Below are 26,636 nucleotides of genomic sequence, written 5' to 3'. Positions count from 1 at the left end.
ACCCCCCAAACAGGATTTAATGTCATACACATGAGTTTCATCATGTGCGTCTTCCCCGTCTCTCTCCCAAGTTCAAAGTAAATTATCTGTTTCATGCCACTCTGACTACTAGTTATAACATTCCTTAGCGATGTAGAATTCTGAGGAAGAAATGCAGTTTCACAAGATGAGGTTATGATGTGAATAAAAGGAAGAGTCCCGGCACGTGGTAGCATCAAGCAATTAGAAGTGCCCTTATCCCTTGTGCCTCAGAATTTGGAAGCCTATCACTCGTTCACGTTCAGAGCCTTCAATACAGTGTTTTCTGCTTGTGTAGGATTATTTGAAGGCAAAAAGCCACAATTCTTGTAGTTAGTAAAAATGCAGTTTTTGGTTTTTTTTTTGTTTTTGTTTTTTAAAGAACTTGCATATGTTCCGTCATTATACATCAGTAACAGAGTAATCTGACGAATGGACTTTGTGACTTATCTCTCTCTGTCTTCTCCCCCTTTCATTCTCTGAGCTCTCAAGTTCATTTGATTCCAGATGTCTATCATTTTAGCTAGTTTAGCAAAACATTTTGTAATAGGTTCTGAAACTATGACCCGGTTTCTGTGTGTTATATCCTGGACATCTCTTGAAGAGCATAGCAGATAGTTAGTATTTGGTTTTTAAAACTTTTTTCTTCTTCATATTTATCAGAGAGTCCCACGGACTGGCTGGGTATACAGAAATGTCCAAAGGCCGGAGAGCGTGTCAGATCACATGTACCGGATGGCAGTTATGGCTATGGTGATCAAAGATGACCGTCTTAACAAAGACCGGTAAGCTGAGCTGGACTTTGATGCTCGTGAGGGATTCTGGTCTATGGGTGTGCACCCGTTTTTACCACTGAGACCCGTGTCAAATCCTTGTAGGTTAGTTTATAGGTCAAGAAAAATTATTTGAAGCAAACCATGCATATTTAGGATGTGGGTTGTGTTGCCTCCGTTGTTGTAAACTGCAATCTGGGTTTTATGTTGGCAAGTGATAGAGCCTGCCTAGGGTATCAGAGGAGACTTAAGTGTGATATTGGGGCCTTGAAGGCGAGTGTGTTATGTCTAAAATTCTAGCATTGTATTAGTATACCGTGTGCTCTTTTCTAGTGCCTTTTATGGATAGTAGCATACATTCATGAGGCTCTTTTTGGAGTTGTATGTGCAAGACAGCTGAGAAAGAGGTATCCTCTCCCCCTTCATTCAATTGACAAGTGTTAAAATGCTTTTTGAGCACAGAACAAAAGTAAGTTTACTAGCATATAAGAGAGTAAATAAATCCCAAGTGACTTACACAGGCCCAAAATAACTTCTATAAGAAGTGAAATATAAGTTATAGTCGAAAATGTTAAGTATTTTAAGAGTAGGGGAGATCACCTGTTCTTGGTTGATCTTTATGGAGGAGGTGCAATCTGAGTTGAGCTCTAGAGGGTTAACATAGGCAGAGAGGTAGGAGAAGGCACTGCATGCAAAGAGAAGGGCAGATAAACCAAAGCCCTGAATGTAGGAAAATAAAGGAGTATTTTGCAAATGAGAAATAAATCAACTTGACTGCAGCAAAGGGTTCACTGGGGAAGCCTGAGTAGTCCTCTGTTACTCAGCAGATGGTATGGAGCTGAGGAGGTTTTTGGCAAATAGTACAAAGTGAAAGTGAAGTCCAATAGAGATGCAATTTGGAGTAGTCTGGGATTTGAACTGGACCAGAAAGAGAGTAGACGCAGGGAAATCTCAAAGGACACTGTTGGGCCTTGTATTGCCTCGGTAGTATGGGAGGCTAAAACATACTGGCCCGATTGGGCATTTATCTCATTACTTGACTTCCTGTTTTGATGACGATTATCACAACTACTATTCCTTAACCACTAATAATCATAACCACTTATTGAATGATTCACATGTGTCAGGAACATGAAAGTTGTTAAATGTAATTTTTTTTTTTTGAGACAGAGTCTCACTGTTGCCCAGGCTGGAGTGCAGTGGTGCAATGTCAGCCCACTGCAACCTCCGCCTCCCAGATTCAAACAATTCTCCTGCCTCAGCCTCCTGAGTAGCTGGGATTACAGGTGTATGCTACCACACCTGGCTAATTTTTGTATTTTTAGTACAGATGGGGTTTCACCATATTGCTAGGCTGGTCTCAAACTCCTGACCTCAGGTGATCCTCCTGCCTTGGCCTCTCAAAGTGCTGGTATTACAGGTATCAGCCAGCACACCCGGCCTATTTATCAGCCTTTTAAAGTGAGATTTCAGAGACAAACCATTTAAGAAAAAAAATTCATGCTAACAATTTCCCCTCCACTCACATGTATTTTATTGAATATGAACTAACAGTTTTGATCAGAACTGTTGTAGGCTGGCAGAATGTAACTACTTTAGAAAATACTACATTAAAATACTCTGTTAAGGTGGAGAAAAAAATATATTTTATGCAATTTTGGAAGAGTATAGAGAAGGAACTTGTAGTGAATATAATTCTGTGTAATTATTCAACATTTCTTGCCTGATCAGATGTGTACGCCTAGCCCTCGTTCATGATATGGCAGAATGCATCGTTGGGGACATAGCACCAGCAGATAACATCCCCAAGGAAGAAAAACATAGGCGAGAAGAGGTCAGTGTTGACTGTTGACTCTGCAAAAAACCACCAGAAAAACCTGTTGCTGAAGCAAAGCTAAGTTTATGAGACCTGTTGCGGTTAGGGAGAATACTGCCTTGATAGTCTTACTAGTGTCTTAGGAAGGGGAAGGTCAGGGGAGGATAATTTTAGAGATTCAGGGCCTGGGCTGGAGAGTGTTAAGATGGATCTGACAAGTTAGGCAACTAGCTGGGATTGCACAGTTTAGGACATAATAGATTTAGATTAGTAAACATATGAAGGAAGGTCGTAATGAGTTTTGAAGAGTAAACTGTTAGTGTTGACTCTGTTTTAGGGGTTTACAGCCTTATCTTCCAGAAGCAGGGATTTTCTGGAGTAAGCAGCAGATTGGATTTTGCTTGTTGTGTTAATCTGTTCTTTTGTAGCTTTTATAAAGAAATACCTGAGGCCAGGTAATTTTTATTTTATTTTATTTTTGTTAATTTCAACTTTTATTTTAGATACAGGATATATGTGTAGATTTGTTACATGGGAATATTGTGTGATGCTGAGGTTTGGAGTACACATCCTGTCACCCTGATAGTAAGCCAACAGGTAGTTTTTTTAACCCCCCTCTCCCTCCACCCTCTAGTAGTCCACAGTATCTGTTGTTCCCTTGATTATGTGTATGTGTGCTTAATACTTAGCTTCCACTTACAAGTGAGAACATCCAGTATTTGATTTTCTGTTCCTGTGTTAATTTACTTAAGATTATGACCTCCAGCTCCATCCACAGTGCTGCAAAGGACACGATTTCATTCTTTTTCATGGCTACATAGTATTCCATGGTGTATATGTACCACATTTTCTTTAACCAGTCTACCAGTGATGGGCACCTAGGTTGATTCCATGTCTTTGCTGTTGTTAATAGTGCAACAGTAAAGGTATGAGTACATGTGTCTTTTTGGTAGACTGATTATTTTCTTTTGGGTATATACTCAGTAATGGGATTGATGGATTGAATAGTAGCTGTAAGTTCTTTGAGAAATCTCTACACTGCTTTCCATACTGGCTGGACTAATTTACATTCCTACCAACAGTGTACAATCATTCCCTTTTCCCCACAGCCTCACTAGCTGTGGAGGAAAAAAAGTCTTTTTTTGACTTTTTAATAGTAGAGTAATTTATAAAGAAAAGAGGTTTAACTGGCTCACACTTCTGCAGGTTGTACAGGAGGCATAGCACAGGCATCTGCTCCTGTTGAGGGCCTCAGGAAGCTTCTAATCATGATGGGAGGCAAAGGGGGAGCGGGTGCATCACATGGCAAGAGCGAGAGCAAGAGAGAGAGGGTGGGGAGGTGTCACCCTCTTTGAAACAACCACATCTCATTTGAACTAATTGATCAAGAACTCACTCGTTATGAAGGGGATGGCGTTAAACCATTCATGAGGGATCCATCCCCATGATCCAATACCTCCTTCTAGGCCCCACCTCTAACACTGGAGGTCACATTTCAGCATGAGATTTGGAGGGGACAAACATCCAAACCCTATCACTTGTCTCATCCTTAACACAATAAGAGGGGTTTATGTCTGCTCCCAGCTTTGTTTAACACAGGGACAGAAAATTGTGTTGGTTTCAGTTCTCCCTAATATGTAGCTGTAGATAGTATAACTTTCATTAGAATAGTAGAAATAGCTGGAATTTAAATGAGGTTGTAGGAAATTCTCCATGCTAACTAAGTTCTTTGGAGAGAAGTTCTATAAATCACAAATTGAATCATTATTATAATTATTATTTAGTAAATTTTAAGTTACTCCTTTAACTTAGGGGTTGAAGGTAAAGAAAAATCAAATATTTGTATTAGAAAGAAATGAATAACATCAATAATGTATTAAATTACCATCAATTTGGACTCTAAACCCAGAGCCCAGGGCAAACGAGGAAGATGTGTTTGAAGCAGAAGTTGGAAAATGAAGGAAGCCTTTTTTGAATGCTGAATGGTTGGTTTTCAATTCAAGAGTTATTGCTAGCTACTTTTTTTGGAGGCCTAAGAGGTTGGTCCTAAACTGCTGAGTAGTAGGAGTCTTTAGTGAGATGGTTTAACAGGGCAAGTAGGCTTAAATGTCTATTCTTAGAGCTGGGGAGACTGGAGCTTGTGGGGAAAGGAAAGAGAGATCAGACTGTTACTGTGTCTATGTAGAAAAGGAAGACATAAGAAACTCCATTTTGATCTGTATTTTGAATACACCTATAGACTAACAGGGGCTCAGTAGCCAGCAGGATTTTTGCCCTCCAAAGGTAAGAAGGGCCACAAGGAATGAGGGTCCCAGTTTAAGAGTTCCAACCTACCCAAAAGTATAGGCACAAGGGGAATCGTATAAGGAATGTGTTCATCCTGCCAAAGTTTAGGTCCAAGATACAGGCTGACCAAGACAGGAAAAAGGGAGGAGTCTAAGGAAATGTTTCTCTATATGAATCTGCACTGCTATGAATAAAGAACTGTTCTGTTGACTGGCCGAATTAATATAAAGAGAAACCAATTAGTTCGAGATTCTGAGTTGCAGAAAGGAATTGGTACCTGAAGCAGAGGATGGTGAGTAATGAAGTATAACACAGGGAAAGGAAGGGAAAAAATTCCTCAATTATACAGCTCATTGCAGGATAGTTTTATTCAAGGGTAAGTCTGGACATTGTGGATGAGAAATCATATTCTAAAGTACCAGTGAGTCATCGAAGTCCTTAAAGTGAAGAGAAGGCAAGGAGAAATGGGGCCCAGAAAAAAAAGACAGACTTCCCTCTGGAAGCACACAGTGAATTTGAGATTCACTCCACAGAGGAGCAAGTCAAAACCTTCTGGAGAAGAACCAGTCAGTGTGAACCATCTCCAACAACTGGAAATGAGGAAGATCTACGACTGTTCCTACCAGAGCTGAGTCCTGGCTGGTGACACCCCATGGACAGGCACAGAGGGGACCTGAGCAATCAGAGGGTACTGCTGCCTTCCAGGATGCTATTTCCTGGCTTTGATGAAAAACCTTTCCAGCCTCATTAAACCTCCTGACTGCTGCCCACTCCTGCTGATTCACAGGGGAATCAATGTCATAAGCAGAAGGCAATGGGGAAACATCTTAAAGAATCACAAGGTCTTGGACAAGAAACCAAAGGTTTGGAGAGCACTGATGTTCTATTGCCTCTTCCTGCTGCTAGTCAGGATTTGGGAAGAGAGAAGAAAATGAGGGAGGTGAACAATTCTTTATGCAGATGGTGTTTATGAACAAGATTTGGATGTCTGAACCATGCATTAAGATAATTAAATGAGGATTTCTTGGCTCCTGGTGGAATCTGCCTAATGAGAACCAGGAAACCTCATTTGCCCTTGCTGGCTAGATCATTGAGCCTCTGAACTGAAGTAGGAGGGAGAAAAAATACAGTGGTCCCTCAGTATGTATGGAGTATTGGTTCCAGGACCCCCATAGATAACCAAATCTGCAGATGCTCAAGATAAAATGGTGTCATATTTGTATATTACCTGCACATATCCTCCCATATACTTTGTCATCTCTGTTTTACTTATGATACCTAATACAATGCAAATGCTATGTAAATAGTTGGTAACACTGTATTGTTTTTTATTTGTATCATTTTTTTTTCATTTTTTTTTTTTAAATCTATGGTTGGTTGAATCCATTAATGCAAAACCCGCAGATATGGAGGACCAACTGTACTTGATAAACCTGGAGGGCTGATTGTTTTGGAGAAAAGTGGGTATGAAGATGAAAGGGAGAATGAGGGCATAGAAGAAGCAAATTTAGAAAGGGGGCCAAAAGCAATACTTGTAGTCTGGCCTCATTCCTAAACATATTAACATACACTTGATATTATAATTCAAGTTGATAAATGATGTCTGATAAGGATCACCATGATCTAGTGAGGTGGAGCTTGAAGCTGGAATACAGCAGTGGCAGGTCATATTCCTTTGCAAAGGGAAAACCTTATTGAAACAGAAGGCAGAGTCGTGGTATGCATGTGTCTGGGAGGGTTAAAGTTGCTAAAGAACTGGGAGATTACAGCGAGAATGGAACTTTATTATAGAGTAAGCATGACAAGAAGGAGAAAATGAAAAACATAGCAAACATGTATAGAGTGCTTATTATGTGCCAGATTTATAAAGTGCTTAGTATTGGCACATAATAAGCACTTTATGTGTATTAACTGCTTAATCCTTATGATCCTCTTAGGTAGGTACCATTATTTGACCCCATTGTGTAGATGAGAAACCTGAAGGACAAAGAGGTCAAATGACTTGCTCAGGGTTCCACAATTAGTATTAATAAATGGCGAGCCGGGTTTGAAACCCAGTCTGGATCTGGTCTTCAGTTGACTGCTACACTTTTCAGCCTCATCAGTGTCTGAATGATGAATAATACCTTCCAGATACTTGTCACAAAACTGACACAAAATATTTGCCGAAAGCTTCATTCAGCTCAGCGCTTTAGGCAGATTTTTGACATATTTTGCTAACAGAGGAAGAGGCTAGGGAAGCTGTCACTCTAAATCTATGTCTGAACAACAAGGTGAAACTCAGTATAGAAGTGGAAGTGGCAGGGCTCATCGCTTGCCAGGAAGGGAAAAGACTGGCATACTTAGCTATGTGCCCTGGACCTGAGCCATGTTGATTTCAGAGGGTTCAATTAAAAAGGTGGGCTTGATTCTGGTATATGCTGCCAAACAAAGAATATTAACTCTCTACAAGGTTGTAAAAATGCAGTTCTGATTGTGTGATAACAAATACCAATCAGCCTAGATTCAGAAAATCATAGTTCAGTTTCAGGAAGAGAGCAACAACATAGTTGCTGTTTTGTTTTTTAAAGAATATGGTGATTTTAAACAACAAGAAGCCTATTAATAACTTAGTAATTGGACATCATCACCAAAAAGCCAAATCAGTCTTACACTGCTCTTAAAGGAATATAGTATCTACCATGAGGAAGGTGATGATTCCATTTTCTTCCACCTTGGTCAGATCATACATAAATCACTGTATGCAGTTCTGGGTGTGTCGTTTTAAAGAGAATAAAATAGCCTCTTGTCAGAGCAGGACTTTCATATTTGCATTCTAAAGTTGAGATTTTCATATAACTGTATGTACATATGATTTAGTTCTTTCTTTTCAACTGGAAGTAGTTGGCAAACTTGTGTTTCTGGAATTATGTAGAGAAAAGCAATCTATAAAGACACAGTTGATTTGTGAAAATATAAAGTATTTTCTCAAGTATTCTTGGCTGAAATTTATGAAAAAGAAACAAGAAAGAATGCATGTACAACATAACACTAAATTTTTTCATACTAAGGGTAGTGTGATGCTACCACTCTATAACTCAATAAGCCATTCAAGATGGTGATGTTATTTATAAGAGGGGATTGTTGACATTGGCAAATGTGGTTTGCTCTGGAAGTGGTTGTATTCTGTAACATTTTTTTCTCCCAGTAATAAATAAATATACACACAAATGTCCAATTTTGTTTTCATTGCTTTCCTGCAAGTCACTATTTTATTTTATGTAAGACCTTTATATTGCCAAAAATGGTTTTTATAGCCATATTCCATTCAAAGAGCCTAGCCTCTGTGGTTAGAAGGACTGAGCCTGATTAAAAGGTATGGAATGAAGGTGGTGAAGGAATTTGAAGCCATTTGAGAATACTCGAGTAATTCAGAAATAAAGGAAGGATACTAGAGTAACTCATAAATAAAGGAGGAGAGTGGAGGATAAGGGTAGCTCCTGAAATCTTTGGGACTACAAAGTACAGAAAGCCTAGAAGTACAGGACAACCTCTACTCTCTTATTTCGTCTATGCTTTTCATTAGGTTTTGGCTAACTCTCACGCTTCTCCTTGTGGTGGGGAATATGGCTTCTCTCCTAGCCTCTGCTTGACAAATGCAAATAGCCCCTGAGTGGCCTGGTTTGAATTATAAGGTTATCTCTTGGACCAGTCACTGTGGCCACAGATAGTCCAGCCCAGTGGGGTCACTGTCCACCTGTTTGACATTGTGTTTGTGGGTGAGAGAGGAAAGCAGGAGGGATGGGTTAGGTGTGGTAGAAGAACTACAGGGAAGATTTTCAGCTTGATGTAAGAAAGTAATTTCTGCCAGTACTGCCGAAAGCCATGGGGCAGCCTCTTGAGGTACTAGGCTTCCTCCCACTGCATACATTTTTGGAAAGAGAATAGAAGTGTTCCATGATGCTATTGAAGGGTTCAGATACTACATGGATGGTTTAGCTAATTGCTGTTTAATATCCCTTTTCAGCCTGTGAGTCTGTGAGCCTACAAAATTCTATCATGTAACTTCATTTATGTTAATGGCAATAATTGCTCATTTGTGTTGTACTTTACATCTTGCAATAAAAACATATTAACAATAGAAAATGAATATACAAAAAATCTCTTTGAGCTTCGTAATTCAGTACTCCTTTCCCATTCTCCCCACTCAGGTTTGTTTTGAACTCTTATATGCTTATGATTGAAATGTATGTGGGTATGTTGTGATTTATCCACAGATGTAACATCCTTGGAACACCTCTGATATTTTTGTAATTGTCTCATGACCTCTTCATTGTCCTTTTCTGTGTCTGTTGTGTTGTAGACCACAAAATAGGTGCTAAGCAAAGCCCATATGAAGATTACACTTATTTTTTTAAGGTATACAACTGCCTGCCTTCCTTACAAGCTATAAATATTGTCCAATATAGGCCAGTTTACTCTGCTGCCCCTGTGGGAGTTGTTTGTAAGAATCCGAACCCATTTGTCTTTTGCAGAGTAGTTGTTAACTTTGATAAATGTCAATATAATTAAAGTAATGGTTTGATATTTCAGGAAGCTATGAAGCAGATAACCCAACTACTACCAGAGGACCTCAGAAAGGAGCTCTATGAACTTTGGGAAGTAAGTATATATAATGCATTACTGTTTTTAATTTCTAACTGAATTTATATGGCTCCCTGATGCTGTAGTTGACTTAGATGATCTTAACAAGGGGTCTCTAACTTATTACTGTCTGGTTTGTGTCTGTTTGTCACTTCCCAGCTGCTGCAGAAATTTCTCCTGATGGATAGAAATTTTGTATCTCTCTAAGTTCCCCATTTCCCTCGCCACCCCAACTCCTGGCACTTGACTCACAGCCTTGGATTTCTTGCTGCTTTGCCCACACCCACCCATTTTTGGTCCTTGAAGAGAACATGGACTTGGGGATAGTTCAGAGCTGGGATTGAATCCCACCTCTCCACTTTGAAGTTCTGTGACCTCGGCACGTTTCCCTCGCTGAGTCTGTTGCTCATCTGTAAGACCCTGGAGGGTTGTTAGGGTTGGATGAGGTCAAGGTAAAGTGCCACAGAGATGCGTGGCATGGAACAGGGCTCTACCAGTGCTCACTCCCTTCCCAGTGCTGCTGACAGTGAAGGGAGGTTGGGCTGGAAGGAAAGGGCAGGTTCAGCTCTTTTTTCCCATTGCTTCCCTCTTCTGCTGTTGTCTTTCATTTGTGAAGGGGAAAAAAAAATTCCCATTTCCAATTACAGTTTCTCTCTTCCAGCCAGTCCACACTGGCCCTTCCTTGCTTGAGCCCTAAGCCTCCTCTTATTTGTGAATAGCCTTCCCTCCCACTCTTACTTTTCACATTTTCTTCAAAGTCCATATTCATCCTCCTGTCTTAGAGCTTGATCTTCCACCTTCCCTTTCTACACTCAGGCCCCTTCCACTTTGCCTCTGCCAAAACTGGCAGAATTTCCTGTCTTACTGCCTCATGTGTTGGGGTCAGGTCGTCCCTTGTCTTAGGAGTGAGAGAGGAAGTGCCCAGGGTTGAAACCCTGTACAACTCCCTCTCCTAGAAATGCCGTGTAACGCTCAGATTCTGTATGGCACTGCCATTTTCTGTGGTTCGGGTTGATGATGGGATGAAATAGCCATTGTAAGGCATTCAGGTGTGATGCAGAGACCAGAGCCTTGCAGCCAGAGACCTGAGTTTGAATTCCAACTCCTATTTACACACGCATGTGTGAGTTACTTGACTCTATTTAACCTCATTTTCTCCGCTAGAAAATGAGAGTCATACAGGTTCCCACTCCCTTATCCCCAGTCATGAAATTTGAAAAGCTCAGAGAACCAGTTTTTAGGAAATTTGACCTGACCTGAACTCATTAGACAGCAAATCTTACCTGAACCAACGTGAGGCTATTTAGAGTCCTCATCCATCTCTCTTGGCATGAAAATTAGTATTCTTTGATGCAGAAATCTTCATCCAGCAACTGAGTGCTGTCCCAGACCTCATTAGAGGCGTGACTTAGTATATACCGCATGTACCATATTATTTTTCAAAAAAAGAAAATGCTGAAATCTGAAAGCTCTAGCCCCAGGGTTTAAGATGAGAGATTGTAGGCCTTCAATACCTATCTCATTGAATAATCATGAAAATTAAACCTGGCAAAGTATGTGTGGTATCTAACTTGGAACCTGGCTCAGATGGTACCTGTTACTACTAGGTATAGCAGGGTTTCTTTAGAAAAGTGTGCCTCATCTCAAAGTATATACTTTCAAATGAACTTTCAGAACATTCCTTATATGTTGGGAAATAATGGAGTGGAGTTAGGTTGCATCTCATACATAAAAGAAAAAACAATAGCACCTCATGTATTGTCGCCTAAGGGGGAAACACTCTTGTATTAATAATTTGAAAAACTTCTACAATAATTTGTACCTTTGTGCCTAATTATTGTAAACATGGTAGCAGTTATCTATCAAAATATTTTCTTAGCTATCAACAACTGGTGAAAAACTACTGCAAAATTTACTGTAGTGTCTTCCAAAGATAAATGCTACAAAAGCTGTTTAGAACGGCTTTGAATTTGAATAAATATAAAACACAGAGAATTAAAACACTTGATAACCCCTAAACAGGTAACAATTTTACTATCTTATAAATGTCATTGGTTGAATTAATGAAGCCTGATAAAGATTTCTCTCCAAAAGCAAAAGGAGGATTCTTCCTTGCCTTTTTGTAGCTTTTGGTTATCGCAGTCCTTGTCTCGCAGACACATCACTGCAGTCTTCCCTGTAGTTACATGGTATTGGCCCTATGTCAGAACCCATGTCCAAATTTCCTTCTGTTGAACAAGGGTCCACTCTCATCCAGTATGACCACATCTTAACTTGATCACTTCTATCGAGACCCTGTTTCCAAATAAGGTCACATTCACAGGTCACTTTTATAGGCTGTAGGTGTACATACATTTTTCAACATAGTATTCAACACAGTACAAGATTCTGTAATAATTTATGCATTTGATACTTCATGTCTGTTGTTAGTACATAAGCTTCAGACTTCCAAGGTTCAAATAGTGACTCCCCTGTTTACTAGCTGTGAGATCTTGAGCAATTTACTTAATCTCTATGCCTTAATTTCCTCGTCTGTAAAATGAGGATATAATTGGCAATATATGAGGCAATAATTATAGGGTTATAGGAATTAAAGTAATTAATATACATAAAGCAATGAGGATACTGCCTGGCACATAGTAAGCTCTATTTTTCTCTGTCTCCAGTCCATGTATCAAGGTTTTTGGTTTAAGAAAGTAGGGTCATTCTGTACCCATTGAGCTTAGAATAGCATGTAACTAACATAGAAAATGACAGTTGATTGGTTTTAGAAATGCTAATTACAACTATTTATCACTTTAAAATGTTTCTCAGCCCAGAGGATCACATCTATTTGCAGCCATTAAACATCCTTGATGATAATTTATCTTTTATCATAGAAGGTGAAATCACATTTCACCAAGCCAAGAAAAAACATTTTTTTTTCTGAAAGTATCACAGAAAGATGTCTACTGAACGACCTGCATTTTGCCTTAAAGAAATGTCCTTTTCAGCCCCAAGGCATGAGGGGAGCCTCTCCTGCATGTGAAATGCCTAGCACTCCCCACCGTCCTTGGATTGTTTCTAACCCCAAGTTTTCTCTCCACATTGTCAGAAGTTCAGTCAATTGTAGATACAGTTAAGGTAACAAGTACCCTTTTAAAAATGTCTCCCCCCAATTCATTCTTCAAAGTACAAGTGGGGTTGATGTAGAGCAGCATGAGGACCCCAGGACCCTGGAGGGAGAGTTGCTAGGAGGTTGGAGAGGGGAAGATGCAAAAGATAAACTTTCAAGAGATCAGCACTTCACTCAGGGCCAACATTTTCCCCAGGAAGGAGAAGGAAATGTTAATCTCACTGTTTTCCTTTCCTCTGCCTATTTAGTCCTCCATTTTCAGGACCTAGAATTTGAATCTCCAGCCTGCTTGGACTCCTTGCCCCTCTGTTTCTTCGAAACCCCAATCTGAGTCATTTGGTCACATGTCCTCTCTTGTCCTACCAGAAGGCTGCGAAACACTGATTCAGAGTCTCTGTGCCTGGGGACTGGGGTCACAGCTGCCCTGGCCACCAGGCTCTGCAGAGCCTCAGGGCTGCTAGCACCCCATCAGTGGGCCTCAGGTCACCTCCCTGCTCCTCTCTCTGCCTCCCCTGTCTCTGCCCCACATCAGCTGTTCAGCCCTCTCTTCAAGCATCTACCTTGCCACTTCTCCCCTGATTTTATAGCAAGTATTCTTGCCCCTTCCTTCTTTAAGAACATAGACGCTGTCAGATAGGAAGCTTTCCAGCTTTTTAGAAGACTTGCGAATATGTTCACACAACCCTGTTTCGGAATAATTTTCCCTGAATGCCACATTTCCCTACTTCTCTTCACAACTAAACAGGTGAGGAGTTGCCTGCACTTCCCGCTTCTGCTTCCTCACGGCCACCATGCTGTGACTGACAGGCCCACCAGGCGCTGCTCTCGCTAAGGTCACAGCCGGCCTTCATGTGGCTGAATCCGGCAACCCCGCTCTGCCGGTGTGCTGCCTGACACTGTGGCAGCCTGAGGCGTTGCCACTCCCCTGCTGAAAACCTCATCCCTCAGGTTGTGAGATTGTCCTCTCCTGGTTTTCTCTGTGCCTTTCTGGCTGTTTCTTTTTTCAAATGTTCCCCTCCTTCAACCTACATCTTCAGAACCTGTGTCTTCCTCTTGGGGCCATGTCCTTAGCCTTCTTTTCTCTCCACACCCCTCCTGTGCCTCAGCAATGATGTGCTGATTGCTCCATAGATTCTACTGAAAAACCTTCCTCCTAAACCCCAGACACGTAAATCCAGCAGCCTCCCGAACAGCTCCACCTAATCATCCACAGGAACCTCGACTCAACAGCTTCACGCCCGTACGTGTTCTCTTCTGCCATTTATATTATTTTTAAAGCCTTTTATCGAGAAATAAAAAACTCAAAACCATGCAAAAGCCCAAGAGTAGCATAATGAATTATTAGAAAGATAACTTTCTTCTAACTCTACAACTCAGGTAAAGATTTAGAACTTTTTCATTCACCACAGAAGCCCTTCCCTGTGCCATGATCCAAACACCCTCCCCACCCAAATTAACCACTACCCTGATTTTCACAGATATCCTAGAATGTCTTTAAGGTTTAATCACTTAACTCTTCATTTCTAGATATTTTAGTTTAATCATGCTCACTTTTTTTTTAAAGCTTAATGTCTTTTAAATTTCCTTTAATCTACAGTCTCCCCCTGCATTTCTTTCTTTTTCTTATAATTTACCTGTTGAATCCAGACCATTTGGCCTATAGAGTTTCCCATAGTTTCCCAGTTGCACACTTGTGGTGCAGGTCGTGTTCCTCTGTTCTCTTATTTTATACAGATTGGCAGCTGGATCCACAGACTGGATCAGACTCAGGTTGGAACCTTTTGGCAAAACTAGGGGGGCATATTGGATTCTTTTGGTCATGCACTACATAATGACTAGTTTTTCTTCATGCTTACATTCCTTAATACTTCGGGGCTTCAGAATGGTAATATTCTAATATTTTATTTTTGTTTTTATTTATTAGCTGAAATACTTTTGTGCTTCACTCTCATCTACTCTGATTACAGTTCATATAGGAAATAATGCTTCTTCGATAGCAGAAATGGCAGGGCGTTCCAGCTTCATCTTGAGCATATTCCACCCTGACCTCCTGTTTTGCTTTTTGTTTGTTTATTTTAAAATAGCAAATGGTATTTCAAGACCACATAATGAGCATTATGGATGGTCATTGTACATATAATACCTTGTGAGTTCATACTGATGTTTTCAATTCAACTTCAGTACTACAGAGGTTTTACTTAACCACTTCTCTATTATGGTACATATCCTTTTTTCCACAACAGGAATTCTGGCTATATAGTACAGAGAGGATGCTAGCATTAGAATGTTTTATACATACTCATTTGCTTTATCCTTTTTCACACATGAACCAGTCTCAGAATGACAGTTGTATATACCACCATCATTAATTCTGATTACTGAAAACAATTTTTAAAATGGTTTTGCCTATACTATCCCTGAGTCACCCTATTTTTTTAAATAGTTGTACTATATCTACATTGTTAAAACATTTCACTATTACACACTATAACCTTTTCCTTTTTAACTGCATTTAGTTTTACTTCTACAGGTAACCATATAGTTATGTTCAGCACCAGTCCTTATGTCAATTTCTCAACAGTTTTGGTTTTCTGAGACTCGTTGCCTAGTAGATTCCTCATGAAAGGCTCACAGAACAGTATTCCTTCTTCTTGCATGTTATTAATGGTTTCTCTGTGTTCTTTATACTTGAAAGTCAGTTTCACTGCATGTAAAATCTTTGCTCCCAGTTTCTTTTCTTGAATATCTTAAATCAGATTATTTATATCAAAGTAGAAGTAACAGATTGAAGATTTAAGGTCCCGGGATCCTTATACTGCTCTACATCAAGCCTCACCTGTACTTTGAGGGACAGATGGGGAGAGACATTTTTAAAAGGGTACTTGTTAAGGCAACTGTATCTCCAGTTGACTGAACTTCTGACAATATGGAGAAGCTGTCGAAGTCTGATCATAATTTTATTTTCCTTAAATGCCAGATACTCTTTTTACATAGGTGTCCAAAGGATTTTTTTTCTTTTAAGTCTGGTAATTTTATTAGACTGTATCTTCATGTTGCTCATTCTGGGTTAATATCCTTAGGTATTTAGCATGCATTTTCAATATATACTTTGAAATTTTTTATAAAAAATTTAATTTTAAGGGTTTCTTGAGGTATAGTTTTCCTTTTGCTTTGCTTTTCTTTTTTCTGGGACTCTTCTGTATCTGTATGTTGGTTCTTCTTTGCCTGTCTTCACTATTTGTCACCTTATTTCAAACCCTTTATATCATCTTCATTTCTGTTCAACTTTTAAACTTATCCTCCTTTTCCATTTCTATTTCTCTTAAGGCATTATTTATCATATTTAATTACCCTTGTGTTTCTTATTGCTTAGTTTCTAAAACAACCTTTTATCTTACATTTCACTGTTTTTATGTTGTTCTTCTATGTCTTATATCATTTTCTTTTTTTTTTTTTTAAATACTTCAAGTTCTGGGATACATGTGGAGAATGTGCAGGTTTGTTACCTAGGTATACATGTGGCATGGTGGTTTCCTGCACCCACCAACCCGTCATCTACATTAGGTATTTCTCCTAATGCTATCACTCCCCTTGCCCCCCACCCGCTGGCAGGCCCCAGTGTGTGATGTTCCCCTACCTGTGCTGATATGTTCTTATTGTTCCATTCCCACTTACGAGTGAGAACATATGGTGGTTGGTTTTCTGTTCCTGTGTTAATTTGCTGAGAATGATGGTTTCCAGCTTCATCCACGTCCCTGCGAAGGATATGAACTCATTCTTTTTTATGCCTTCATAGTATTCCATGGTATATATGTACCACATTGTCTTTTTCCAGTCTAACATTGATGGGCATTAGGGTTGGTTCCAAGTCTTTGCTATTGTGACTAGTGCCCCATTAAATGTATGTGTGCATGTGTCTTTATAGCAGCATGATTTATAATCCTTTGGGTATATTCCCAGTAATGGGATGGCTGGGTCAAATGGTATTTCTACTTCTAGATCCTTGAGAATTCGCCACATTGTCTTCCACAATGGTTGAACTAATTTACACTCCCACCAACAGTGTAGAAGCATTCCTATTTCTCCACATCCTCTCCAGCATCTGTTGTTTCCTGACTTTTAATGATTGCCATTCTAACTGGCATGATATGGTATCTCATTGTGGTTTTGATTTGCATCTCTCTAATGACCAGGGATGATGAGCTTTTTTTCATATGTTAGTTGGCCACATAAATGTCTTCTTTTGAAAAGTGTCTGTTCATATCCTTTGCCCACTTTTTGATGGGGTTGTTTGTTTTTCTTGTAAATTTGTTCAAGTTCCTGGTGGATTCTGGATATTAGCCCTTTGTCAGATGGATAGATTGCAGAAATTTTCTCCCATTCTGTAGGCTGCCTGTTTACTCTGATGATGGTTTCTTTTGCTGTGCAGAAGCTCTTTAGTTTAATTAGATCCCATTTGTCAATTTTGGCTTTTGTTGCAATTGCTTTTGGTGCTTTAGTCATGAAGTCTTTGCCCATGCTTATGTCCTGAATGGTGTTGCCTAGGTTTTCTTCTAGGGTTTTTATGGTTTTAGGCCTTATGTTGAAATCTTTAATCCATCTTGAGTTAATTTTTGTATAAGGTGAAAGGAAGGGGTCCAGTTTCAGTTTTCTGCATATGACTAGCCATTTTCCCATTTATTAAATATGGAATCCTTTCTGCATTGCTTGTTTTTGTCAGGTTTGTCAAAGATCAGATGGTTGTAGGTGTGTGTCTTGTTATTTCTGAGACCTCTGTTCTGTTCCATTGGTCTAAATGTCTGTTTTGGTACCAGTACCATGCTGTTTTGGTTACTGTAGCCTTATAGTATAGTTTGAAGTCAGGTAGCATGATGCCTCCAGCTTTGTTCTTTTTGCTTGAGATTGTCTTGGCTATATGAGCTCTTTTTTGGTTCCATATGAAAGTAGTTTTTTTCTAGTTCTGTGAAGAAAGTCAATGATCGCTTAATGGGAGTAGCATTGAATATATAAATTACTTTGGCCAGTATAGCCATTTTCACGATATTGATTCTTCCTATCCATGAGCATGGAATGTTTTTCCATTTGTTTGTGTCCTCTCTTATTTCCTTGAGCAGTGGTTTGTAGTTCTTCTTGAAGTGGTCCTTCACATCCCTTGTAAGTTGTATTCCTAGGTATTTTATTCTCTTTCTAGCAATTGTGAATGAGAATTTGCTCATGTTTTGGCTCTCTGTTTGTCTATAATTAATTGGTGTATAGGAATGCTTGTGATTTTTGCACATTGATTTTGTATCCTGAGACTTTGCTAAAGTTGCTTATCACCTTAAAAGTTTTGGGGCTGAGATGATGGGGTTTTCTAAATAGACAATCATGTCATCTCCAAACAGAGGTAATTTGACTTCCTCTCTTCCTATTTGAATACCCTTTATTTCTTTCTCTTGCCTGATTGCCCTGGCCAGAACTTCTAATACTATGTTGAATAGGAGTGGTGAGAGAGGGCATCCTTATCTTGTGCCAGTTTTCAAAGGGAATTCTTCCAGCTTTCGCCCATTCAGTATAATATTGGCTGTGGGTTTGTCATAAATAGCTCTTGTTATTTTGAGATATGTTCCATCGATACCTAGTTTATTGGGAGTTTTTAGCATGAAGGGGTGTTGAATTTTATCAAAGACCTTTTCTGTATCTGCTGAGATAATCATGTGATTTTTGTCATTGGTTCTGTTTATGTGATGGATTATGTTTATTGATTTGCATACGTTGAACCAGCCTTGCATCCCAAAGATGAAGCCTATATTTAGGATAGTTAGCTGTTCTTGTTGCATTCATCCCTTTACCATTATGTAATGCCCTTCTTTGTCTTTTTTTATATTTGTTGGCTTAAATTCTGTTTTATCAGAGACTAGGATTGCAACCCCTGCTTTTTTTTCTTTCCATTTGCTTGGTAAATCTTCCTCCATCCCTTTATTTTGAGCCTATGTGTGTCTTTGCACGTGAGATGGGTCTCCTGAATATAGCACACCAATGGGTCTTGACTCTTTATCCAATGTGCCAGTCTGTGCCTTTTAATTGGGGCATTTAGCACATTTACATTTAAGGTTGTTATTGTTATGTGTGAATTTGATCATGTCATTATGATGCTAGCTGTTTATTTTGCCCACTAGTTGATGCAGTTTCTTCATAGTGTCGATGGTCTTTGCATTTTGGTTTGTTTTTGCAGTGGCTGGTACTGGTTTTCCCTTTGCATATTTAGTGCTTCCTTCAGGAACTCTTGCAGGGCAGGCCTGGTGGTGACAGAATCCCTCAGCATTTGCTTCTATGTAAAGGATTTTATTTCTCCTTCACTTATGAAGCTTAGTTTGACTGGATATGCAACTATGGGTTGAAAATTCTTTTCTTTTTCCTTTTTTTTTTTTTTTTTTTTTGAGATGGAATCTTGCTCTTATCAGCCCGGGCTGGAGTGCAATGGCACAATCTCGGCTCACTGCAATCTCTGCCTCCCGGGTTCCAACAATTCTCCTGCCTCAGCCTCCCGAGTAACTGAGATTACAAGTGCTCACCACCCCGCCTGGCTAATTTTTGTATTTTTAATAGAGATGGGGTTTCACCATGTTGGCCAGGCTCATCTTGAACTGCTGACCTCAGATGATCTGCCCACCCGGGCCTCCCAAAATGCTGGGATTACAGGCATAAGCCACTGTGCCTGGCCCTTTTTTTTAAAGAATGTTGAGTATTGGCCCCAACTCTCTTCTGACTTGTAGGATTTCTGCAGAGGATCTGCTGTTAGTCTGATGGGCTTCCCTTTGTGGCTAACCCGACCTTTCTCTCTGGCTGCCCTTAACATTTTTTCCCCCATTTCAACTTTGGTGAATCTGACAATTATGTGTCTTGGGGTTGCTTTTCTTGAGGAGTATTGTTGTGGTGTTCTCTGTATTTCCTGAATTTGAATGTTGGCCTGTCTGGCTTGGTTGGGGAAGTTCTCCTGGATAATATCTTGAAGTGTGTTTTCCAACTTGGTTCCATTCTCCTCGTCACTTTCAGGTACACCAATCAAACATTTGGTCTTTTCACATAGTCCCATATTTCTTGGAGGATTTGTTCATTCTTTTTCATTCTTTTTTCTCTAATCTTGTCTTCACGCTTTATTTCATTAAATTGATCTTCAAACTCTGATATGGTTGCTTCCCCTTGATTGATTTGGCTGTTGATACTTGTGTATGCTTCACGAAGTTCTCATGCTGTGTTTTTCAACTCCATCAGATCATTTATGCTCTTTTCTAAGCTGTTTATTCTAGTTAGCAATTCCTGTAACTTTTTGTCAAGGTTCTTAGCTTCCTTGCATTGGATTAGAACATGCTTCTTTAGCTCGGAGGAGTTTGTTGTTACCCACCTTCTGAATCCTACTTCTGTCAATTTGTCAAACTCATTCTCCCTCCATTTTGTTCCCTTGCTGGTGAGGAATTGTGATCCTTTGTAGGAGAAGGGGCATTCTGATTTTTTTGAATTTTCTGCCTTTTTGTGCTGTTTTTTCCTCGTCTTTATGGATTTATCTACCTTTGGTTTTTGCTGTTGGTTGGAGTTTGGATGGAGTTTTTTGTGGTTGTCCTTTCTGTTGATGTTGATGCTACTCCTTTCTGTTTGTTAGTTTTCCTTCTAACAGGCCCCTCTTCTGCAGGTCTGCTGGAGTTTGCTGAGAGTCCACTCCAGACCCTGTTTGCCTGGGTATCACCAGCAGAGGCTGCAGAACAGCAAAGATTGCTGCCTGTTCCTTCCTCTGGAAGCTTCGTCCCAGAGGGGCACCCCCTAGATGCCAGCTGGAGCTCTCCTGTATATGGTGTCTGTCGACCCCTGCTGGGAGGTATCTCCCAGTCAGGAAGCACGGAGGTCAGGGACCCACTTGAGGAGAGAGTCTTTCCGTTAGCAGAGCTTGAGACTGTGCTAGGAGATCCACTACTGCCTTCAGAGCCAGCAGGCAGGAACATTGAAGTCTGTTGAAGCTGCACCCACAGCCGCCCCTTCCCCCACGTGCTCTGTCCCAAGGAGATGGGAGTTTTATCTATAAGCCTCTGACTAGGGCTGTGGCCTTTCTTTCAGAGGCCCTGCCCAGAGAGGAGGAATTTGGGAAGTACTCTTGCTACAGCGGGTTTGCAGCGCTATGGTGGACTCCACCCAGTTAGAACTTCCAGCAGCTTTGTTTACACTCAAGCCTCAGTAATGGTGGATGCCCCTACCCGCACCAAGCTCGAGCGTCCCACATTGACTTCACGCCGCTGTGCTGGCAGCGAGAATTTCAAGCCAGTGGATCTTAGCTTGCTGGGCTCTGTGGAGGTGGGATGCACTGTGCAAGACCACTTGGCTCCCTGACTTCAGCCCCCTTTATAGGGGAGTGAGCAGTTGTGTCTCGCTGGCATTCCAGGTACCACTGGGGTATGGAAAAAAAAACTCCTGCAGCTCGCTCACTGTCTGCCCAAACAGCTGCCCAGATTTGTGCTTGAAACCCAGGGCCCTTGTAGTGTAGGTACCTGCGGGAATCTCCTGGTCTGTGGGTTGCAAAGACTGTGGGAAAAGCATAGTATCTGGGCCAGAATGCACCATTCCTCACAGCACAGCCCCTCACAGCTTCCCTTGGCTAGGGGAGGGAGTTCCCTGACTCCTTGCATTTCCTGGGAGAGGTGAAGCCTCATCCTGCTTCGCCTCGCCCTCCATGGGCTGTACCCACTGTCTAACCAGTCCCAATGAGATGAGCTGGGTACCCTAGTTGGAAATGCAGAACATCACCCACTTTCTGCTTTGGTCTTGCTGGGAGCTGCAGACCAGAGCTATTCCTATTCGGCCATCTTGCCCGGGGAATCTCGTCTTGTATCATTTTCTTAATGTCTTTTATCTGTTTCTGAAATACAGATTCGAGTTCTCTTTTAAAAATGTAGTATCTTTTTTTTTTTTTTGAGACGGAGTCTCGCTCTGTCGCCCAGGCTGGAGTGCAGTGGCCGGATCTCAGCTCACTGCAAGCTCTGCCTCCCGGGTTTACGCCATTCTCCTGCCTCAGCCTCCCGAGTAGCTGGGACTACAGGCGCCCACCACCTCGCCCGGCTAGTTTTTTGTATTTTTTTTTAGTAGAGAAGGGGTTTCACCGTGTTAGCCAGGATGGTCTCAATCTCCTGACCTCGTGATCCGCCGGTCTCGGCCTCCCAAAGTGCTGGGATTACAGGCTTGAGCCACCGCGCCCGGCCAAATGTAGTATCTTTTTGATATGTCTTTTTGACACAAATTGGCTGTGAGATGTTATTTTGCTGCTTATTCTTTTTATCTTATGGGATAGCTATATAGGATATGACCTTTCTGCCTTTCTGTTGCTTATTTTGATTGGCAGTTAGTTTTACTGAACTTTGAAGGGAAATTTGGTTCAGGTTGCTCTTTTTCTTTGTTTTTTCATTTTTATTTATTTTTAAATTGACAAAAATTGTTTATATTTATGGTTCACAACATGATATTTTGAAATATATAAATATGGAATGGCTAATCAAGCTAATTAACATATGCATTACCTCACATACTATATTTTGTGGTGAGAACAAGTTGCATTTTTAACTTCAGAGCTGCTTCTGCTTTTGTTGTTGTTGTTGTGTTTTTTAAAATGTAGCATTAAAAAAAATGTGGTGGCTTGCTTTTAGAGATGTTCTCCTGGCTTTGTTCCCCTTCCCCTTTTTTATCTGGGTCTTTTTTTCATCAGTGTTATTTGTATCCCACTCAATTTTGATTTTCTTCCCAGCAGTTTCTCCTCATGTGGGCCCTCTCCTGGAAAGGAGCCCCAGCAGGTCAGATTGGAAAATTCACTAGGGCTGGGCTGTCTTTGATGTAAGCTCCTTGCGCTCATCCACTATTGGAGTGGGCAAGATCCCTCCCAGTGTCAACTACTGTTCTTAAAATGTGAGGTTTCTAGAGAAAACCTTTTGGCCCTTTTGAGATTCTCCTATTCTCAGGTCCATCAGACATTAATCCTCTTACTCCCATGCTGATGTCATGCAGGGCTTATGGCTGGAGGTGGTTGTCTCTACTTGCATATATTTGGACTTGATTGGAATGTCATGTCCCCCAGTTTTTGATTGGGTTTTGCTGTTTCTTTGCTGTGTCAGTTTTTGTCTGTTTCTTCTCTTTTGCTGACCCTTTTATCAGGAACCTAGTTACTCAAACCAGAAACTAGGCAGTCATTTTCAGTTTTCCTTCTCGTTTACTTTTATATTTTAGTTCACTTCTTTATCCTTAATATTTCTTAAATCCTACCACTTCTTTCCATTTTCACTGTTACTATCTTACACCAGATTGCTATAACATCTCTGCTAGTGCTACAGTCTTAGAATCTGATCTCTCTGTTTCCAATCTAGATATTATCCACCTGTAGTTAGTGACCTTTCTGAAATGCAAATCTGAACCCAACTCTTCCTGACATTAAGAGCTACTTGCAATAATTTCTCCAAATGCCAATCTTTTTTCTCACCCCTAGAGTTCTGTCTGTAGTATTATATTGTGTGCTTTGCCTTTTTATTGGAGAATGCCTATATCATTATTTTTTGAGAGAAAATTTCAAAAATTTATATTTCTTTTAAAAGAAATCTGTAAGTTCACAAGAACTTGTTATAAGATGTATTGTATTTCCTAATGGTCTTTAAATATTTTTCTCACTTTCAACTTTCAACAGAAAAAAATAAATTCTAGACTGCTATGCCTGGAGTATTCCATTTCCTTTTGTGAAATCATGAACTTGAATTTATTAAACATAAACATATAACTGTGAATGTGAATAAACAAATAAAATGAAATTATTTTTAAGTGCCTTTGAGATAAAGCAAAGTGTGTTTGGTTCCATATTTAAATGATTCCCCTGTACAGTTCTCAGCTTTATCAAATCCAAGTAGCTGCCTTTATAAGAATAAGCATGTAATAAAAACTAAGAAACCTTTAAGTGATTCATATCACATCACCCTGCCAAGAAACCATGACAGGTTTATTATCTGAACACATCTGGGGTAGAATTACAAACAAGAACTTGGCAGGGAAACCATTTGGGAGCACTTTGGTCTTAATAGAAGAATGAATCTATATAGTATTAATTGGGACTTGCAGTTGGGTGGCAAGCATCATTCTATAAGAAGCAGACCTCCTGGAGCTTCTTGTTCGAAGTCTGCACTGCAGAGGGAGGGACCAGTGGGAAGAGAAAGGTAAAAAAACTGCTCCCACCCACCACATTCACCACCCTCCCGCTGCAACACATGCACACACCAGTGCATGTAAACCTCAGATCTTGGCTGTGTCCTCAATAGTCTTAACCCAGAGAAACTTAATTAAATCTACCCTATGTGGAAAGTAAGCAGAGAGATTCCCAGGTGAAGTGGTAACCAAAAGTAAATGATAAAGCTAGAAATTCACTTACAAATGACAAGGAAACCTGACATGAAATGGAGAGGGAAATACAAGTTTGAGAGGCATAAGATGAAACATCAGCTTGAAGTTAAAAATATCTAAACTACTTAGGTAGATTAAAGAATAATGATCTGAAAATGAAGACAGGTATTAAACAGGAAGAAAAGATCTTGGAAGTACATAAGATGAATATATGAGACTTCCACGGATTCTGGTAGAATACTTAGAATGGAGAGCACATCTTTCTTGTATAGAGTGCTGGTGTTAGGCTGTGAAATTACAGGAGAAGCGTCTCTGAAGGATTTCTAAACAGTAGAGAAATGGGGCCGATACAGAATGTACTTGTAGCTGTCACTCTGATTTCTGGTGCCAGAGTCAGAATTTTCCCGGGATACCCTATTGTGCAGTGCTAATCATGCTGCTTTAATTGTCCCTTTACTTAGGAGTACGAGACCCAATCTAGTGCAGAAGCCAAATTTGTGAAGCAGCTAGACCAATGTGAGATGATTCTTCAAGCATCTGAATATGAAGACCTTGAACACAAACCTGGAAGTCTGCAAGACTTCTATGATTCCACAGCAGGTACTCAACACCATTTTCAACAAGAGTCCGTTTTAGTTTGGCTTACTCAGTGTAGTGACCAATTTTAACATTAGGGAAACCCACTGTTAGTACCCTTATCTGACCCTTTCACGTGGAGCATCTAAAAAGAAAGGGAAGGAAACATTCGGGTAAGAGGTTGAGGATAGGAAATAAATGGAATAGAGTTTAATGTGGAATGAACAGTAAGCAACAACAGACACAGGCAAGAACAGACTGTGAGAGAAGAGATGTTGGGGTGAACAGTCCCCCATGCTAGCTGTCATGGACCTACGATAGCTTAGAGCTTGGTTGCTACCAAAGCAGAAATCTGGGGAGGTCTGAGGAGCAGGGATGACAGTACAGATCAGCCAATTGAAGTGTAGAGGTGTTTACAAGAGAGACACCAGCATCCTTGTTTACATCCTGAGCCGGCCTAGCCCCTCTGATCTTCCTCCTTGTCTTTTCACATATAGGTGCTTCATTCTCCTTACTTAAGTGCAGGTTTGGGATGGGCAGAGATTGTCGTCAGCTTTCTGAGCTCTCACACCTGAGTTTTCCCATAGTTCCTGGTAGAGGCACTCAGGAGCCTGGTGAAGTTTCCCCTAGCTCTGCCTAATTGATGATTCCTTGCCTGAGTCTCATCCTTATTCTCAGTTGCACCTGGGGTGACAGAGCGTAAATGCCAAGTGGTCCCCTTCGGCCCCTTCCCAGGACCTGCAATCTCCTTCTGCTTTGGAGTGAAGCATGGGTCAGATCACAGACTAGAGCCCCCAGTGAACCCTGGGATCAAGCTGGGGAAATGAATGTACTCTCTTGTCAATATGGGAATGTATTTTTTGCTGTTCTTTTGCTTTGCAGGAAAATTCAATCACCCTGAGATAGTCCAGCTTGTTTCTGAACTTGAGGCAGAAAGAAACGCTAACATAGCTGCAGCTGCCAGTGAGCCACACTCCTGAGACACTCTCTAAATTGCTGCACTCCTGTAAAAAACATTATTTTTCCATTTCATTGTATTGTGTTTTGCCATTGTTGGTCTGTTGATTTCCCTAGATGTGAGTCTGTTTGTTTTCAGTTGTCTGGACTTCAGCAAGAAATGTGATATAACTTGGGCACTAAAGCCACAGAACAGGAAGCGGTTATGAAAGTGCCATGGATGAAGACTTGAGGGGGCAGTGCCTGTTTATGAACTAAATAAATAAATATTAAACACCTAAAACTTTGGAGTATTTATTGGAGATTTAAAATCATCTTATTCTGACTTAATTACCAATATCCCCGAAGGCCAGATTCATTGAACAACAGAAAATTTCATTATGATTGCTTTTAAGAACAGATTCTTCAGCTGATTTAGTGATAAGAATCCAGAAAAGAAAATGTACTAGTAATGTATTCTCTCCCCGGATGAAATTGCTGCCTTATTCAGATTCACTCTCTTGAGCCAGATTTTGAATTTCACTGCAGACTGCTTCAGACTCCTAATCATAGGCTTGTAAACCTACTAATAAATAGGCTCTTCCCCTCTTCCCAGTACTTTTTGTCATTTAGAGATATAAACTTGGGCATATAAAAATGCAACTTGTATTCCTCTGTATATTTCTCCCTGACTTATAAATCTTGAGACTTTGATTGTAAGAGCATGTATCATCAGATGAGAAATATAAATAGGAACTGGGGTCATTGAGCCTTAGGTAGGGAATATATCAACCCAATTTCTTCCTCTCTTCTCCCTTTTATAGGACAAATAATCTACCTCATCTGCTCTTACATTGAATAGTGCAAAAAGGAATACGATTTCCACAAACCTGCCACATATTTTGTGTGGAGCAATGATGCTTGTCCCTTTAATTCAAATGTCACTTTCCATTTGAAGGCCTTTGAGGCTGGCATGCTGAAAATTCTAGGCAGCGTTTCTTTGGAAACTCTTTGCAGTATCCATGGATACCCAATCTGCAGGAAGCAAGGTGCATGATCTTTTCAGAAGCAACACACATATGTATGTGTAAATGATCTG

General features: G+C 40.4%; 1 protein-coding gene across 4 annotated transcripts in view; it reads left to right on the top strand.

Moving 5' to 3' along the window:
* Positions 1-25,941, top strand: part of HDDC2 (HD domain containing 2) — a 49,379-nt gene extending 23,438 nt beyond the window's left edge. For 2 of the 4 annotated variants that reach the window (XM_028846840.2, XM_002803907.3), the window contains exons 2-6: positions 682-803; positions 2,523-2,625; positions 9,466-9,534; positions 24,487-24,625; positions 25,484-25,841. In XM_028846840.2, coding sequence (XP_028702673.2) covers positions 682-803; positions 2,523-2,625; positions 9,466-9,534; positions 24,487-24,625; positions 25,484-25,581 — 531 coding nt within the window. In that variant the 3' untranslated portion in view covers positions 25,582-25,841. Of the gene's footprint in view, positions 1-681; positions 804-2,522; positions 2,626-9,464; positions 9,535-20,300; positions 23,459-24,486; positions 24,626-25,483 lie in introns of those variants that run through there. The other 2 variants (NM_001194872.3, XM_077998906.1) reach the window with 2 other exon arrangements.
* Positions 25,942-26,636: the final 695 nt, after the last annotated feature.

The sequence above is a fragment of the Macaca mulatta genome, chromosome 4 (genome assembly GCF_049350105.2).
Source record: "Macaca mulatta isolate MMU2019108-1 chromosome 4, T2T-MMU8v2.0, whole genome shotgun sequence".
NCBI lineage: Eukaryota > Metazoa > Chordata > Mammalia > Primates > Cercopithecidae > Macaca > Macaca mulatta.
The sequence above is the reverse complement of the archived record's forward strand: the minus strand, read 5'-3'. Positions and strand labels throughout refer to the sequence as shown.